This window comes from Puma concolor, chromosome B1, assembly GCF_028749965.1.
Source record: "Puma concolor isolate L17-30 chromosome B1, mPumCon1.1.hap2, whole genome shotgun sequence".
Taxonomy (NCBI): Eukaryota; Metazoa; Chordata; class Mammalia; order Carnivora; family Felidae; genus Puma; species Puma concolor.
Genome location: NC_141670.1, coordinates 13,955,291 through 13,974,215, shown reverse-complemented (window position 1 = coordinate 13,974,215; position 18,925 = coordinate 13,955,291). Strand labels below are relative to the sequence as shown.

Genomic DNA, 18,925 nt, shown 5'->3' with positions numbered 1-18,925 from the left:
CTGGAGAGGTATACACCAAGAAGTTAACGTGCGGCTACCCGTGCACAAAGGTCGCAGCACCCATGGGAATGCATTTTCACTCTCTTCTCCAGCTTCTCCTTATTCTCTGAAATTCTGATACAAACAGGAAAAACAAACAAAACCCATTCTCCCCCCGTCCTCCTTCCCTTTCAGAAAGCTATTCACCTTGACTCTCCCAAGATAACTCTATCGTAGACGAGAGACGTGCTAATACTACATTCTCCTAACTTCTCATGACCTTACTGGAAGGTGACAAAGAAAACTCTAGGAGAGAGGTAATTCCTCAAGCTTTTTATTTTATTTTTTTCTTAAGGTTTGAACTTTATTTATATCGACAGTCCGTGCGAGAAAAGGGACCTCTAAGGGAACGGGGGAACAAAAAGTTTCAGGATGGCAGCACTTTTGTTAAAGGTTGTGAGGTCAATTTGATGGTGACATCGGTCTCCCCATTGATTCTGGGGTTTATCAGACTGATCTAAGCTGGACAGGCAAGGGTTCCTTTTTTCTCCATCCCTGCTTTATATGCACACTCAACAGAAAAAGACAACCTTCCCTGACAGGGAGGGGTGTTCTATTCTTGTTTTCAAGGGTAAAGGTGGCTTCTTCAGTCTGGAAAGATTTATCATGCCAGCTGATGAACGAGTCCTTTACCCGATTGAAACAACAAAAACCACTGCGTTAGTGTGTTAGTCATTGAAGCACTGGAAGACCAGTGAACATTCTAAGTATATCTGTGCTTAATTAAAGCAAGAAGAATAGGAGATAATTCTTTGATGATGCAAGTCATTTTTGCTGGATAACACCTGGGTTGCGTTGCCTTAAGGTCCAACACGGTAACTAGAGCATATACCTGTCGTACGGAGTATACTGACTATATAAAAAATATATTAACTGTATTTGCATGTGGGGAAAGATAAAATCACAAGGACAAGTTTATGAGAGTGGCCGTGGCAGGAATAAAGTGTGATGCAAACCGCCAAACAAGAAAAATGGGCAATTTGAAGAAAAGGAACATTCTGAGTTTTTACTTAGAAGTCTGATACTCTATCAAGTTCACGAAGGGAGCCTTGAAAGGAGTCCAACTCTCACAAATAATAAGGAGCTAATCTCACATTAAAATGCTATTTTTTCCTGCTAGTCACACATTGTAAACAAAACTAAATGGTATCAGAACTGATATCCAAAATATTCAACGGCTGGTGGGGCACAAGCGTGTACCATCCGAAAATAGGTCTCACAGCACAGCAACGGCATGGACCCTGACTTCCAGCCCCACAGAGTAGTTATCTGTCTGTCTGGCATGTACTATGGTAAAAAAAAAAAAAAAAGTCCCCTACAAACATGTATGCTTAATTTATTACATCCCATTTATGCCCGGTGCATTTCAGAACCATTTAAAATTCCTTAGCAGCACACCGCTGACAGATACAGATAATTCATACAACTAAGTAGAAGAGATTCTCTTAATGGCTAGGTATTTTCTAGCTGAATGCTAGAAGTTTGTCTCTGAATCCCAATTTGCGTTGTGCTATTCCTCATTTACCTAGAGTGTTATGAAACAGCACAGCATTGTTTCATTAGGGTGTGGTTTGAGCATTTTTACAAGGAGGGAGTTGACTCAGATTGGAAAGTAACAAAAAGGTTGCGTCTTGCTTTCATTCCTGAGGGACAGTGGCTGAGGTGGTGTGTGAATCGTGGTCATGAGGATAATGAGGCCGTATCCAGGTTTAGTGGGAAAGAGTGCCCTGATTCATCAGTGATGCCTGCCATCGACAAAGCGTTGGAAATAATAGCACGCAACGTGGCCCAACCTTGCCATCTCTGATTCAATCATCTCTCAAGTTCCTTCATGCTTTGTTATGCTAGATTTCTTTCTTTTTTAATTTTTAATGTTTTTATTTATTTTTGAGAGAGAGAAAGACAGAGAGGGTGGGGGAGGGGCAGAGAGAGAGACAGGGAGACACAGAATCCGAAGCAGGCTCCAGGCTCTGAGCTGTCAGCACAGAGCCCGATGCGGGGCTCGATCTCACGAACCTTGAGATCATGACCTGAGCCGAAGTTGGACCCTCAACCTACTGAGCCACCCAGGCGCCCCATTCTGTACTTCTTTCAAATGTTGTGATTCAAAATGGCATTTCACTTTCCAAAATATATAATTTATAAGTGAGGGGTACTGTAGCTAATAAAAGAAATCAGTTCATTGCAAAAGCATCATACTATTCCATATACAGCTCTGTAATTCTCTTATTCAGTTCTAGAATTTCATGGGCTTCACAGATCACTTTGTAAACTGGAGGGTGCACCCCTGGCTGCTGTTCTTGTTAGATAAACCATATAGTCGGTGATTAATCTCGGTGGACACCATTAGCATTTCACAAGCGGATCAAAATCCGATGTGGTCATTTCTGACATTAAAAAAAAAGCCATTTCTAATAGTTCGAATGCTCACACCTGTTATGAAACAGTTAAATAAAAGGAATATTTACGGCTTCTCTTAGCAGCTTCCATCATTTGGGTTACTAGTAAATGAAAAATATGATCAATACTACATCAGAAAAGATGAAAAATCCACATGTATGAATGAGTATGTAATCCATTCATTGTTTTATGGACGCGTGGTTCTCCGGAGAGTGTTGCTGAGTGCAAGATGATGGTCCTGAGTGATGAGTTTTACATTTAGATAGCTGAGTTAGCTGAAAGATGTGTAATATCACACGTAGGAGACAGCTCCCCATTGACTATGCATCGAGGGGGACTCCTGCCTAGAAAGCCTTCGTGCAAGTGCATGAATGATTTTGTGTACGTGAAATGTCACAGAATCATCCACGCTTCAAGAGGGGTAAGTCAAACACAAGTTCACACCCTAGCCTGTGTCCAAGAACATACCTCCTTCTTTGTGCAAAGAACATACCTCCTTCTTTGTCCTTCTTTCTCCTTATCTAAGTTCGCTGAAAATCGCTTAAGACGCTCTGCGATTTACAAGGTATTAACTAACCCCTCCTCCAGAAAATAGACCTCGTAATGCACTTCCGGGCCACATACCTAGATAAAACCAACAGAACCACAACAGAACAGCCCAACTCACAGACAGAGTAACTGTGCATGTTTGTTCTTACCTATAAAATATGATAGGAGGATTGCCAGGAGCACGGAGACCCCTACAGCACACAGGGCGGTGCATTTCCAGCTACAGTACTTTGAAGACTTCTTGAATTTAAAAGCACTTCTTGACAGGGTGTTTCTAGGTAGTGGCCGAGTAGGCGGCGAATAAACAGAGCCAGATGCCATTGTGTATCCTGGGGTTGCAGTGCTGAACAGTGGCGTTGTCCCTGTTCCTGTTTTGAATAGGAAATGCCTGCGGGACAGGAGAATATCATCGTGAGATACACATATGTTAAAATGTGGGAGACAGACGTGGCTGGACAGGAGCGCTTCTCCGGGACGTACCTCATATAATTAAAAAAAAATCAGAACTTACGGAAAAATGTTAACCAACTCCTAGCAGTGAGTCTGATCAAAGAAACTGATGTGAAATATATATGGCGGTATTTATGCTCACACAGTTTTACTGTCCCTTCGAGGAGATATCTTGAGACACTATACAGGTATTCCAAACATACCATTTCCTGCACAAAACCATTCTGGAACCTCCCTGCAGGAACGGCATTAAGAACATACTCACATTTCACTTAAGAACACCACATCTTATTATTTTATAGCTACATGTGTATTTGCTGCTCTCTGAGACCAGGTACTCATAGAAACACAAGAATGCATGACCACGTCGATGTCCTGCAGACTGATTTATTTTCTGGACGTCCAACGAAACATTCTAACCCCAGCCTGCTCTCCCACTAACAAGCACCATCAAGTCTGGCCACAGGCAGCTGGTCAGGTCTCAAGGGATACAAACTAATTTTATTTTTAGCTTATGTCAAACATGGCCAGGAAGGGAGAGAAAAAGGAAGGAATCACAGAACACTTCTAAAACCAACCGAAATAAATGAAGGGGTCAGTGAAGCAGGTTTGAGATCAAAGATGGAAAGATTCTCTAACAACGGAGCTGGATGACGGTAGCTGTGAAAGTTGTACATTCTCTTTGTCTGAAGGTGCGTAAGCAGAAATGAAATGATCACACGAAAGGGTGCTGTGTAAGAAATTCCTTGGGAAAGATTACTAACTTAAGATTCCTATCAACAATAAAAGTCTCCAAATTAAAAAAAAAGCACCATGTTTTTCATGGCTTATATTTCATATTATACCAGTAATTTATTGTGTATTTACTTTGTGTCCTAATATTTGTTATTATTTTCCCTAATATTATTTTCTCTAATATTTTCCCTTCACTGTTCAGTGAAGTCAACAGACTGTGTTCTCTCTTACATACTCAGGAGGTTATAGGCATTCTGGAACATTCCACCACGGTACAATACAGTTTTTATGAAATATCTGAGATGGTACACAGCTGAATCTTTTAAATATTACTACTGATGGACTTATTTTAATGTATTAGAAAATAAATTGAATATGTCAAAGAAGTTAAGGGGTTAAAAGGACAGAACTCAAAAGTTAGATTGCGGAGGTTCAAATCCTGCTGCATTATTTACCAGGTATGTGCCCTTGGACGAGTTACTTACTTAATCTCTCTCTTTGTTTTGGTTTCTTAACATATGAAATGGGGATAGTGATAGCATCTACCCTTCAGGAGTTTCACTGCGGCTCAAAGGAGTTAATATTTACTGTAAAGCGCTTGGAATATTGTGGGCAGAGAAGAAGTGTTTGATAAATACAGGAGGAGTCAAAGTCATGATTTGATGTACGTTACTGCTAAGGTTAATCAGGTATTTAAGTCACAGAGAATCCATTTCCAGAAAATTACTATGTCAACAATAGTGTAGCTGGTGTAGCGATATGGCAAAAGTCATGAAAGTCTGCCTGACACAGGTACGGCAGACTGAATTCCGGTGTAGAAATCAGAGTTGAGTTTGAGTTCCTGGTCTATCATTTCCTAGATACATGATCCCACAGATGCTCAGTTTTGTTCTGTTTTCCATCTGTGGAATGGAGCTGAGGATTTACTTACCTCACAGGGTGGTAGACCAGTTAATGTATCTAAAAATTCTGTGTCAACCACGAAATTAGGACAGATGCAAACGATAAATTACTATTCTATAAATGATACTAGCAGTTGTGTTGTGAATCTGTTTTCCGCCGTGGAAGTACCGTGTAAGGCAAATTTCAAAGTCTATAGCCTGAATTAAATGTTAGGTTGGAAAGAGCATTTTTTTGAATCTCCTACCATATTCCCATTCAGCATGGTTATTAAGAATGCTCCAGGGGCGCCTGGGTGGCGCAGTCGGTTGAGCGTCCGACTTCAGCCAGGTCACGATCTCGCGGTCCGTGAGTTCGAGCCCCGTGTCAGGCTCTGGGCTGATGGCTCGGAGCCTGGAGCCTGCTTCCGATTCTGTGTCTCCCTCTCTCTCTGCCCCTCCCCCGTTCATGCTCTGTCTCTCTCTGTCCCAAAAATAAATAAAAAACGTTGAAAAAAAATTAAAAAAAAAAAAAAAAAAAGAATGCGGGCTCTGGACCCAGGCTGTGTAGGTTCAAATCCAAATTTCACCCATAAACAGGCTAGATGATGTAAACTACTCAAATTTTCTGTATCCTGGTTCTATCATCTGAAAAATGGGAATAATAAGAGGGGCTGTTGTATAGGCGTTTTATGAGGGTTAAATATACGAGGGTTAAACACATATGATGTGTTTATATTAGGATCTGAACACAAGGGAAGTGCTCAATAAACATTAGCCGTTTTTCTTTCCAAAGTCACATTTTGAAACCTACGTTATAAAAGACCCAAAATTTTCATTTGATGACTTTAAAATCTCCGTTCAAATGTAACACCCTCAAAACTGACGTTTGCAAAATTAACTCCCCGGTTTACAAATTTCACTGGCAATTCCGCACACTGGCAAGCACTCTGGATGAGAAGATGGTCACACGCCAAGCAGTAACCTGATCATTTAGATGAGCTTCAAGCAACCTCTCTTTGGGAGGGACCAAAATGTAAATATTTTAGCCTCGTCTGGCTATACCAGCTCACGGCAGCAGCCTTAGATAACGTGAGTGCGGCTGCATTCAAATAAAACTTGACTACGGACATTGAAATATTAGTTTCATATAATTTTCCCATGTTTTGAAATATTCTTTTTATTATTATTGTTTTTTGAGTCACGTAAAGATACAAAAACCATTCTGAGCTCATGATCAACACAAAAGCAGGTGACAGGCTGGATTTGACCTGTGTCGTTGGTGCCCTGGTCTGCATTCTCACTGTTTTTTAGGATGGTCCTTCAAGAGTGAGCAAGATGTTCGGCAGCTCAATGCCACTGGAAGCAGCCCGAACGATGCACGGGCACTGCTCTTGGAGAAGGTGATGGACAGACAGGTGCAAATGGACACTAACTGGTGTCCAACAAGCTTATTTCCTTCAACACTCTTATTACAATCAGTTCTTGTTTATCGACCGGTGTGGCAGGTTAAAATTTTTAAATACTATGCAAAGTGTGTTTTTCCCCCCTGAAGTTCCCTCCCCCTTTGGGATATAACCAAAACGTGTGATACAGAAATTAAGAGATACAAGTTCCCCTTAGATCAGAAAAATTTTCATTTCATTATTTAGGAAGAGGAAAACAGGGAAGGGGTGGATGAAGGCAGGAGGTTCGCCGTGTTTCACAGACACAGATCCTGCTCCTGGCTTCCCCGGTGCCAGAGAAGCAGAGACTAAGGAGCGTATCAGCAGAACCCGAGAGAAGAAGAAACCTGGGCCTTCAATCTGAAACAGAGGCCCGAGGAGGCATCAGGATCTCAAAGAGAATGCAGGGCGCGTGGAGGTATTTCAGCTGTAGAGAGCCTCTCCAAGATTCCTGTGCTTCAGCTTCAATTATAAGAAGTAAAATTACTTCTACTGCTTCTAGAGTAGCTTGGAAATAGCAGAGTGCACCATTGGACCTGAAGAGGCTGCGCGGAACAGGACGAAGGCCATCTCAGCCATGACATGGCCGTCAACAATGAAGGAAGAGAGCGTGAAAACTTCCCGTCTTGGTAGAGACTGAAACATGAGATGTTCCTGCTGTGCTCACAGGATCACATATAACAAGGCAGGGGTAGGACGGGGAAAGACATGGAACTATCTAAGTTTTTAGGCCTGAGGGCGATAAATAAAATATAGACAAAAACATATTTATTTAAAAAAAATTTTTTTTTCAACGTTTATTTATTTTTGGGATAGAGAGAGACAGAGCATGAACGGGGGAGGGGCAGAGAGAGAGGGAGACACAGAATGGGAAACAGGCTCCAGGCTCTGAGCCATCAGCCCAAAGCCTGACGCGGGGCTCGAACTCACGGACCGGGAGATCGTGACCTGGCTGAAGTCGGACGCTTAACCGACTGTGCCACCCAGGCGCCCGACAAAAACATATTTAAAAGGCTGTTTATCTAGCCTACTAAGTTGAGGAATAAGAACCATATAGTCATGGCACAAATCGATGATGTGTCTTCTCCCGTTAGAATGTGAGCAACGGGAAATCTTATTCACCTCTATATTTTCAGACCTTAGAATGTTCCTGGCACAGAGGCGCCTGGGTGGCTCAGGTTAAATATCCGACTTCAGCTCAGGTCACGATCTCACAGTTCTTGAGTTTGAGCCCCGCACTGGGCTCTGCACTGACAGAATCCCTGCTTGGGATTCCCTCTTTCTCTGCCCCTTCCCCACATGCATTCTCTCTTTCTCGAAATAAATAACTTAAAAAAAAAAAAGTTCCCTGGCACATAGTAGTTGCTCAATAAATACTGTAAAATAAATAAAATGGTGACCACTGTGCTGATGGAGGAAGTGAGTCTTAGAGAAATTGAGCACCTTGGCCAAAGACCTATAGCTAATAAATTAATACTAAAATAAAAGTAAATAAAAGTTGGAAATTATAGGCACCAAAATAAAAATTATCCCTGGAAAATATGTTGTGCTTTTTAAAAAAAAATTATTCTTTCTTTTTCTTAATGTTTATTTTATTTTGAGAGAGAGAGAGAGAGAGAGAACGAGAATGAGTGAGCAGGGGAGGTGCAGAGAGAGGAAGAGAGAGAATTCCAAGCAGGCTCTATGCTGTCAGCACAGAGTCCGATGTGGGGCTTCAACCCATGAACTGTGAGATCATGACCCAAGCTGAAACCAAGAGTTGGATGCTCCACCAACTAAGCTACCCAGGCACTCCCTCCCTCGCCAATATTTTTAATGTTTGTTTATTTTTGAGAGAGAGAGAAGAAAGGGCAGAGAGAGAGGGAGACCCAGAATCCGAAGCAGGCTCCAGGCTCTGAGCTGTCAGCACAGAGCCCAACGTGGGGCTTGAACCCACGGACTGGGAGATCATGACCTGAGCCCAAGTCAGACGCTTTACCAACTGAGACAAGCAGGCACCTCTGGAAATGTGTTATAGCTCTATGCAAAGTGGTCCGGGTCATTTGAAATGGGAAATGGGATTTTGAACCCACACCCATGTGGCCCTAAAGCTTATGATTGTAGCCCCAACACTGAAAACATGCATCCAGGCACTGTGTGTCAGACAATGAGCTAGATACATGCCAACCTCGAATTAGGCATCTTGCTTTCAATTTCCAAAATTTGAAATATCAAGACATGACGTCCATCTCCTTTGATGACCATGGCAAAGACCTTTCATCAAAAACTATCCTTGAATTGCTATGAAGTTATTATTTTTCATAAAGCGAAATACAGCTTCGAGATATCGCTGACAACCAAGATGTAATATTCAAAAATACCGTATCCATCAATAATAGTGGAACTGGAGATCTCCTTACTTTAAAAGAGTTTCTAATTTACTTAATACGTATGTTTACTTTTGGTGCTGCAAGAGAAACAGCATTTAATTGTATTTTTTTGGCCACTGACTTTAAAACTCAGAAGTACACTTTCCGTCCTCTGTCTAAATGACTGTCCATATCAAATTAGTGCCCTAGAGATACTATATTTGTAAAATAAATACAGAAACATCATAAAATACTGAAAGAGAAGCCATACCATGAGTGTATTATATTTTAAAATCACTGGTCTTGAGTAATTTTAGACGGCTTCCTAATATGGAAGCACAGAAAAAATGTGTAAAAACTGCTTAAACGGGTGCATTTAGAAACCATTTCAAACAAATGGTATCATCTGCGTGAAGACGATTCCTTTAGGCAAAATTAGGCCTCCGAGTAGGCCTGTTAAAACACACATGGAAGAACTTCTTGGTCACTAACTAGGACCGGCAGAAAAGGTCTTTGTCAACCTATTTTGTGTGGTGTGGGACATGTAGTCTCAGATTTGGTAAGACAGGTTCAGAGAAGATGCCTCCTTTCCAACATCAACAATGTCCTTTCCACTGCAATACAGAAAACATCAGACGCTGACGAGAATATATGGGGACTAACGTATCTCTTTAGGCCCAGAATGTCTTTTTACCCGTGTCAAGGTCCAACGCCATGCTTGGTTTATGAGTAGACCCCATCGAGATGAAACGGACAAACCAAGCCATGTGAAATTCAGCCACACGAAAAGTAGACCGTGAGTCTTCTTACGAGAGAATTACTATTATTATTATTTTTGATCTCATTCTAAGGCACACATTTCTGTGAGTCATTCCAGTCTCTCCTCATCCTGGGACTCTTTGCCAGGTCATATGGCCTTGGGAATATGCTTCGCACGTACAAAAAATTCTGCAAAAATTACTATCAAAAACATGCGGTTTTGACCTGGCATCCACATGAGGTTTGCAGAATAAAGGGAGAAATTTTCTTGACTTCGCAGACCATATTTGGGAATGAAAAAAGGGGATCCTGTGAGAATATTCCCCATTGTATTCGGCAATAAAGCAGCAGCAGCCGCAGCAGCGTTTTAACACGGAGCGCACCGGGCAGGCTGATTTCGTTCTGATGTTTCTAATGACGCCCTGCGTGACGCCTGCCTCCAGTTCCTCGGCTATTTGTGCCAGCGTTTTCACTCTGGTGATGAACTAGAGAGGCACACTTGAAGAGAGACTATCACAGACTGAGATGAGGAAAATCAATTTCAAAGCCCAAAAGACGGCTGGAGCAGGAAGGTCACTGAACACTAACAGTTGCTTTGTGGCTTTGGAATCTTGAGGGGGATTCTATTTAACAACAACAACAACCGGACGGGAACCGCGGAACTGCACCGCGTTATTAACTGTGACGCGCGCAGCAACGAAAACATAAATGGAAACAATCGCTCTGCATTAAGCGCAATTAATAAGTGCTCGCTTCTCTTCTTAAGTTGAAAGATCTGTTTCTTTGTTGATCTGCCTTCAGACCCACCTTTTCATTTCAGCTTCCACCTCCTGTCCTGGCTTGTATTTCTAGCCGATCTTGTGAGGTATCTTTCTATGGGTCATGTCACAAATTTAAAATTGGTAGGGACAAAGACTGAATGCCCTCATCTTTCCTGCTGCCCCCATTCAGGCCTTTGGGTCACCGTTGGTAACTCTATCCTGTAGGTCTCTCTGAGGGACTTAGGGGTAATTTTCAATTATTCTTCCAGCCTGCCTGTCCTGCCCCCTGCCTCCACCCACCCCCTTGTATCCACCCTGCCAGAGAACCCTGCATTCTTTCCTTTATGGTCTGGTCTGGTCTTTTCTTTTTTCTTTTCTTTCTTCTTTCCCTTCCTTTCTTCCCTCCCTCCCTCCGTCTCTCCCTCCTTCCTTCTTTCTTTCTTTCTTTCTTTCTTTCTTTCTTTCTTTCTTTCTTTCTTCCTTCCTTCCTTCCTTCCTTCCTTCCTTCCTTCCTTCCTTCCTTCCTTCCCTCCCTCCCTCCCTCCCTCCCTCCCTCCTTGTCTGTCTTTTTTTTGCTGGGGTTGAAAAGTTCTTTTGAGTTCTTATACCTCAGTTTCCTCTTTTTAATTGATTTGGCAGAGGCAAAGAAGAGACAAAAGTTACATTTTCATTTTAAATTTTCTACTCTCAAATGAAATGTCATGTTTTAAATACAAAATCTGCACAGTACGCTGAGATACTGCTGTATATCCAGTCATAATTCTTACTGGTTCTCCTCTCAAGCCATTTACAACTGCTTATTATTTATTTTGCTCTGTTTTACTCCATGTCTTAGCAAGTATGCTCTGCTCCTTAGAAATGGCTTACTTTTGATTGAGGTTGTCTTTCAAAACAATCAACTACAAAACACTATCATAACATTTTTAATGGCAAAATACTCAGGTTTTTAAAGTAAATTTAAATGTGCTTCTCATTGTATTATATTATGTTGTATTGTATTATATTACATTATATTGTATTATATTATATCATGTTATATATCACAGCATATTGGTGCTCATGGAAAGATGCTGATATCAGGTATAAATTAAGTAAGTTGTATTATATAATTAAATCGTAAGCTTACAAGAGTCACTAGGAAATAAAAGGGTTCATACTCGTCTTGTTCAGAATAGTACAGTCATGTTACTCCTGTAGGATCAAGTATGTTTTCATAAGTTGGAAATTACAGGGACTGAAATGAAAAGCATCCTTGGGAAACATGTTACAGCGTTACTCAAAGTGGCTTGACTTATTTCCTCAATGGGACACTGAGATAGAAAATCAAAGTCCAAAAGAAAGTGTACAACCTCTGAATGACATTTTAATTAGATCAACTTCATTACTGGTTGTCTTCACAGAGAAGAGGTTTCTTCAATATTTTACATTAGAAATCTTTTTAGGGATTTTAACCAACAAAGCCAAGGACTAGAATAAAGAGTGTTGTAGTGTTCAGTTCTATCCCTAAGGCACAGTTGAAACCTTTATTAGGGACATATGCACACCTGGAAAACTATTTCTTTTTGTATATAATCTATTCTATCTTATGGGGAGAAAGACACTACTGTCTAGGAGATGTTCACACTTCCTTCCTCACTATATTCTTCGTTGCACAAAGAGAGTAATTGACATCAAACTTAACGTGAGCTGCTTACATAAAACGTCTTGATGTCCTGCTTTCTACTTATGTTTCTAGACAAATCAGTAAAAACTTTTACCTAGAAAAACAGACTGCTTACTTCAAATTAGATGCTCTGATTTCAAAGACAACGTGCCGGTGAGAAGAGAGATTGGCTGTATTTGGTCACATTTACCACCTTTTCAGAATCCAAAGTTCTCACTTAAGAGCTAAGGGAATTTTAAGGTATAAGTTCCTCTTCCTTCAGGCAAAATATAACTTTCTGGATTTAAGAGGCTTATTAAAGGTCTCACAAGATTTCCTCAACATCAAACGACTCTTCTAAAATGACATTTTCAGATCTAAAGCAAATGAATCCCACACTTACGGATTAAATTTACCTGGAAATATATGAAGGCTAAAATTAACTACTGAGTTCAAAATAGTTTTAGTCATTGATGATGCAAAAACAATGGGAGGGTTGCCTAGAATTCATTTTAAGATAAAATACTTTTTAAAAACTGTCAGAATATATACAATTTAATTATTGTGTATTATCTTCCTTCCATATCGCCCATTACCACTCATTTAATTGCTTGTCGCCTGTAACTGAGAATATATTTATTAAATGCTTCTCAGTTTTAAAGCAGCCGCTACTATTTGTTAGCATATATTTGAAACAAATGATATACCTGAACGATGATATTAACCACCACGAGAGCACTCTCGATACTTAAAAATAACCTGGGCTTCATTAGCACCGTCTTTAGAATTTTCACTACCAAATCCTGAATTTTAAGTTCCAAAGCCAACTGGATTATCTGTTAAATGGATATCTAGCATTGTGTTTGTAACTAATTAAAAGGCTGAAAAAGTGGTTTACTTAAATGCTGCGCTTTAGAGAATACTGCAGCGAAATACAAGATTCCTGGCGGCTTTCAAACAGAAGACTAAAGAAAACAAAAGCCCATGTAGAAAATTACCTGTTCTTATTCAAGGCCGGGTTCCTGCTTGTTTTTCCTACCTTTCAGCAACTGATTCTCAATAGGTATCCAAAGACATCTAGAACAATTACTTACCGTGTTTCAGTACCTAGTTATTTGGAAAGAAATCACCATCAGTCGAGGAGGCTGGCCCCCAGAAGCTCTGTGAGATTGAACTAAGAGACTGCAGAGGCTGTGAATTTTCAGGGAGAAGCCCACCCACACTAGCTTCTGAGTAAGGCTTAGTAAAAGGTGTTTGGCAGTCTCCAATCTTTCCTAAGAGAACAGTTCAATCAGACTGATCACGGTATCATAGGTTTGGGTAGGGCCTGGTGAACTTAGGTAGCCAAGGGCTGGTCCACTAATATGAACAAAATGTACTTAGAGACCATTTCATACGTTAAAGCAGCGGTCCTCAAACACCAGCTTGCATCAGAGTCCCTTGGAGGGCTGGTTCTCGATGGAACCCCCAGCAGTTGATGTTGCCGGCCCAGAGCCCACACTTTGAGAACCGCTACAGTAATGATTCAGTGTGACTCAAGACTCCCAAGACTCTATAACAAATCAGAAAATCATTCAAAAGATTCCTGTTTAGAAAGCTACTGCTGGTAGCTCACAACAAGCCGTCAACTCCGAACAAATGGAATTTTTACGATACAAGGCTCAGTCCATCTGACCCCAGAATCAAATGGCTTAAACATTTTTCACTGTTCTAGGTCATCTCAATCTTAATTTTTTACTTACAACATCCCCCTTTATGGTACTTCCCTTTCAAATGCATCTAAGTGTTAGGAAATCAGGTCCTTCAGACCTTCTCATCTCACTGCTACTTTTATCTATCATGTTTATTGAACTTTATCTCTAAATGAGATGTCAGTGGGGTACCTGGGAGGCTCAGTCGGTTAAGCGTCCGCCTTTGGCTCAGGTCATGATCTCACAGCTCGTAAGTTTGACCCCGTGTCGGGCTCTGTGCTGACAGCTCAGAGCCTGGAGCCTGCTTCGGATTCTGTGTCTCCCTCTCTCTCTCTACCCCTCCTCCGCTCATGCTCTGTCTCTCTCTGTCTCAAAAATAAATAAACATTAAAAAAATTTTAATGAGATGCCAATATCTGTTCTCTTTCGCTTGTTTCCTGTACTATCTGTATTTCCGTGTGTGTATGAAGCACCCACCAACACACTATCTTATTCCACAAGCACCTTCTTTTGGGGGTTCTCTTTCTCTCTTGGAACTTAACGCTTGGGTTTGTGAACCACGTAGAAGTCGAGCTGATAATTCACCGTGGGTATTTTCAACATCCCAAAGGGTTCCTACTTTCTTCATACAGATAATGCCATTTCTCTACCCTTAACCTTTTTGGCTGGAATAGTTTTTATGTATTCTTTTTTCCTCTAAAATCCTGGCTTCAATTTATTACCTGTATTAAAATGTACAGGGGGAAAAAAAAACTACCTCTCATCCTTTATCTATTAGCAGAGACGTCTGGAAAACTCAGCTCTAAATATTTTTAAGGCACTGTGCACACGCACAGATACACATAAATACAACCTCTTTACTGTTTGATACATCTGCTATATTGAGGAGAGGGAAAAGAAATAAAAACTATTTCCTGCATAAATGCCTTCTCCTTTACTTTTCTTTGAAGCTGCTGGGGACAACAGTGACCCTCAAGGTGGTGTTCCTAGCACTGGCCACAGTGGACGCACTACCCACTCCGACAAAGGTCGTAGCAGGGGTCGCCTCAGAGGTACCAGACAAGGTGACCAAAAATCCTCTTACTGAGGTTCAGAGGGAGCAGAATTCCAGCATATCTGAAAAAAAAAAATCCCATGCTGAATCCTCCTTATTACAGTTAAAGAGAAAGTTTTTTTTTCTCTCAGTCTTTCCTGGTAATTTAATCTCTGATAATTTTTAAGTAGGGTGAGTTCAGAGTAGATGTATATGCCCGTGTGTGTGTACATGTGTATAAATTTTCTAAGAATTGGCCAGGGCTGGTTCAAAATGGATTCATTATTTTGCCTCTAATATAAAGGTACTATTACTATAAACTTAATTGGAAATGTTTTATAGTAAGTAATATCCTATGCATCCCTGAATTGTAAAAAGAAAATGTTTTAGAGTCCTACTAATTAAAATGCTTCTTCGTTTATTACCTTTAAATTAATTATGGTATGCATTTTAAAGAAAATATTTTAAATAAGAAAATTAAACACCCCCCCAAGTGAGTAATCAACATTAGAATGTAAATTATATATTTTGATGTGAAAACAAAAGAACAAATATGTCATGATTCTAGCTGTGACACAGTGAGTTAGTGAGACCTATAAGCTCCTTCTTCATGCTGATAGCATGTTGTGGTCTCAAATCTATTACACTTTTGAATTGATGTGCTATTATCTTTGGACAACTTTCACACCAGGAGGTGATCCCAGCAAGAAAAATGTCTTAAACGAAAAGCTTATAAACAAGATACATTTCACTGCTGTTACCTGAATTAATATGAGCTATTAGTGGTTGTACAAAACGTGATTTGAGACAAAAACTGTTTTTAACATTTTGCCAAAAAATTCTGCAATATGAATGTGTGAATAATTATACATTTTAGCAACTGCCACTGTAGCAATTTGTAATTATAATGAATATGCAAACATGTTCATGGTAAATATAACATTATATGTTCATTGATCTCTGAAAATTGGGAAGAAAAGTTCTAGAATATTAAGGTGATTTGTGCAAAATGTATTTTAGTGAATTCTTTCATATTTACTTTTAGGTCTTAATTGAGAAACGAATATAATATAAAAAAACTAATTTAATATAATATAAAATTTAAGCATAACCACACCTTTCAAAAATATATAGGGTTATTATAATAGGAAGCAAAGATTTTTATTATGACTTATTTTAACATAGGTATGTCTATAATTAAGCACAAAATCATGTTACAGTTTGGGAGGTTAGGAACTGAACAACAGGTCAAATATGCAGATTTTTTTCTTTTTCTTTCCTTTTTATCATGATCAAGAAGGCTCACCAGTCTTTGTCTCAAATTTTAGTTATTACAATAGTGCAGCCATACCATCAAAGGCAGAAACCTGTATTAGATATTTTCCTACATGTGTTAAGATTATCAATTATACCTACTGTTGGGAAATGATGTACTAAATATATTAAGATGAAAATGGGAATGAAAAAGAATGCCTTAAAATTCCTATGGGCTATTTGAAGAAGATTTCAATTATTAATTCATTTAATTATTGACAGCCATCTATGCTTACAAAACTGTTCAGCAAAGTTCTTTCTCTGCAAGTTTGAGAAGGAAGTGTGATCCAGATAAAGAGGTGAATTTTGATGTTAAGTTTATGACGAATGAAAGAATTTCAGGGTTGTAAGAGATGTTGAAGGTATCTTAGTCAATCAAATATGAGGTAGTGAACATTAAGTAGTAACAAAACAAAGCATGAAACAACCATCCCAGAGAGAGGAAAGTGTTTTAAATAAACCCGAGTGAGTACCTATTTACCATGCGCAAAGAAAACACGATCTAATTTGAACTTCACAAAATCCTCACTGTGCGCGCGTTATAAAATCTACTTTTTTTTTTTAAGCAGGCTTCACACTCAGCACAGAGTGCAATGTGGGGCTTGAACTCACAACCCTGAGATTAAGATCTGAGCTGAGGGCAAGAGTCGGACGCCTAACTGACCAAGCCACCAAGGCACCTCCTATATTCTTTTCTTTAAATTGAGTACACTGGGCCGTAATTTGCCAAAGTGTATACAGAGGCAAAACCAGGTCTTTTTAGGCCCTAAAACTTATGTTCTTGACCAGTGACATAATAGAGGAGTAGTTTCTATACGAGCTATGTATCTTAACTCGTGTATAAAACACACTCCAATTTAGGGGTGTCTGAGTGGCTCAGTTGGTTAGGCGCCTGACTTTGGCTCAGGTCATGAAGGTGCAGTTCACGAGCTCCAGATCTCATTGGGCTCTGTGCTGGCAGCTCAGAGCCTGGAGCCTTCTTCTGATTCTGGGTCTCCTCTCTGCCCCTCTCCTGCTTGTGCACGCGCGCTCTCTCTCTCATAAATAAAAATTAAAAAAAATTAAAAACTCCCTTCAATTTGTATTTACCTCCTGTCTAAAGAATAAGAAAGACACTAAGCTTTAATACCATAATGCGGTGATGATGGTGGAGGTGGCCTTCAGTTCTTTGGTGGGAAAGTCACTAACCTCAGTGATGTATCCTGAGAGAGGAAGTGTTCCCCAAGTAACGCTCTCACCTTTCAACTTTTGTGGCTTGTGTGAGATGGGTTAAACACATGATTCTTCATGGTATTTTGAAACGAGTTGTAGAGTGATCCTGAAAATCTTTTTTAACCACATAAAGGTTAGCCAGCTAGCTCATGGCAATGTACCCAAAAGAGTTATAAACCTTCCAAACGAGTTAAACATATAACAAGAAGGGTCCAAATTTGCTGACCGTTTCTGGGATGACAAGTGGCTGTTAGTGTGGTATGCTACCAAGAGTATATTTTTGGGAAAATTATTAATCTGTCCTTCAAGGTAAAGTAGTATTCAACGGTGAGTAAGAAAGTACCAGTCCTCTAAAGAAACTCTTAGTGCAGACAGGATATTTTTAAAACTCGCGTTTGGAAATGTTCCCATCAACATATTATTTTGTTGCCAAGAACAATGACTACCATCTATAACAATTTTTAATTTTCTAAACTGTTGAAAAGTCTGAAAAACATGTATCTTAGTGAGCTTGGTCCTTATTTAAAGATGTAAAAATGGAACAACTTCTAATTAGTTTGCTAGAACATCAGAGAAAGTAGCCAAATTTCAACAGATACAGTATGATCCCAGTTGTCTGTGGAATCTAATAAAATTGAACTCATAGAACCAGAGAGAAAAATGGTGGCTGCCAGGGGCTGGGGAGGTGGGGGAATTGAGGAGAGATGTTTGCCAAAGTGTAAGATAAATAAATGTTTTTGTTTATTTTTGAGGAGAGAGAGAGAGAGAGAGAGAGAGAGAGAGAGAGAGAGAGAGACAGAGCCTGGGTAGGAGAGGGCCAGAGAGGGAGACACAGAACCTGAAGCAGGCTCAGGCTCCGAGCTCTCAGCACCGAGCCCGACGTGGGGCTTGAACTCACGATGAGACCATGACCTGAGCCAAAGACAGACACTTAACCGACTGAACCACACAGGTGCCCAAAGTGTAAAACTTTTAGTTATAAGATGAGTAAGTGCTGGTGATCTAATGTGCAGCCAGGTGATTATAGCTAATAATATTGCATGGGATACTTGAAATTTGCTAAGAGAATAGACCTTGAGTGCTCTCAACACACGCAAATGTACACGCGTGCGCACACACACACACACACACAGAGTATGTGAGGTGATGGATATATTAATCATTTCAAAATGTGTGTGTGTGTGTGTGTGTATGTGTGTGTGTGTGCGTGTGTAGATATATTTAATGATCAGGAAGTTCATATAGTTGTTAGGGTCAAAAAAGGTGTAAGGTATGATTAATATTTGATATGTAATTGTCTTATAAATGTATATTTAATAATTTATTAAACAAACAAAACTAAATAATAGATTGAAAGAAAATAAAATTATTTAAAAATGTTATTTATTTCAGGACATCTGGGTGGCTCGGTCATTAAGCAACTGACTCTTGATTTCCACTCAGGTTATGGTCTTGCAGTTTGTGAGTTCTAGCCCCACATCGCGCTCTGAACTGACAGTATAGAGGCTGCTTGAAATTCCCTCTCTCTCTCTCTCTCTCTCTCTCTCTTTTCCCCTCTCTCTGTCCCTTCCCTGCTCTCGCTCTCTCTCAAAATAAATTAACTTTGAAATATTATTTATGGGGTGCCTGGGTGGCTCAGTCGGTTGAGTGTCTGACTTCAGTTCAGGTC

General features: G+C 40.0%; 1 protein-coding gene across 20 annotated transcripts in view; it reads right to left on the bottom strand.

Moving 5' to 3' along the window:
- The window catches only part of TENM3 (teneurin transmembrane protein 3), a 1,294,211-nt gene that overhangs the window by 165,300 nt on the left and 1,109,986 nt on the right, over positions 1–18,925 (bottom strand). For all 20 annotated transcript variants that reach the window (XM_086703136.1, XM_086703140.1, XM_086703142.1 and 17 more), the window contains one exon: positions 3,138–3,376. In XM_086703136.1, the coding sequence (XP_086559262.1) occupies positions 3,138–3,376 (239 nt within the window). The remainder of the gene's footprint in view (positions 1–3,137; positions 3,377–18,925) is intronic.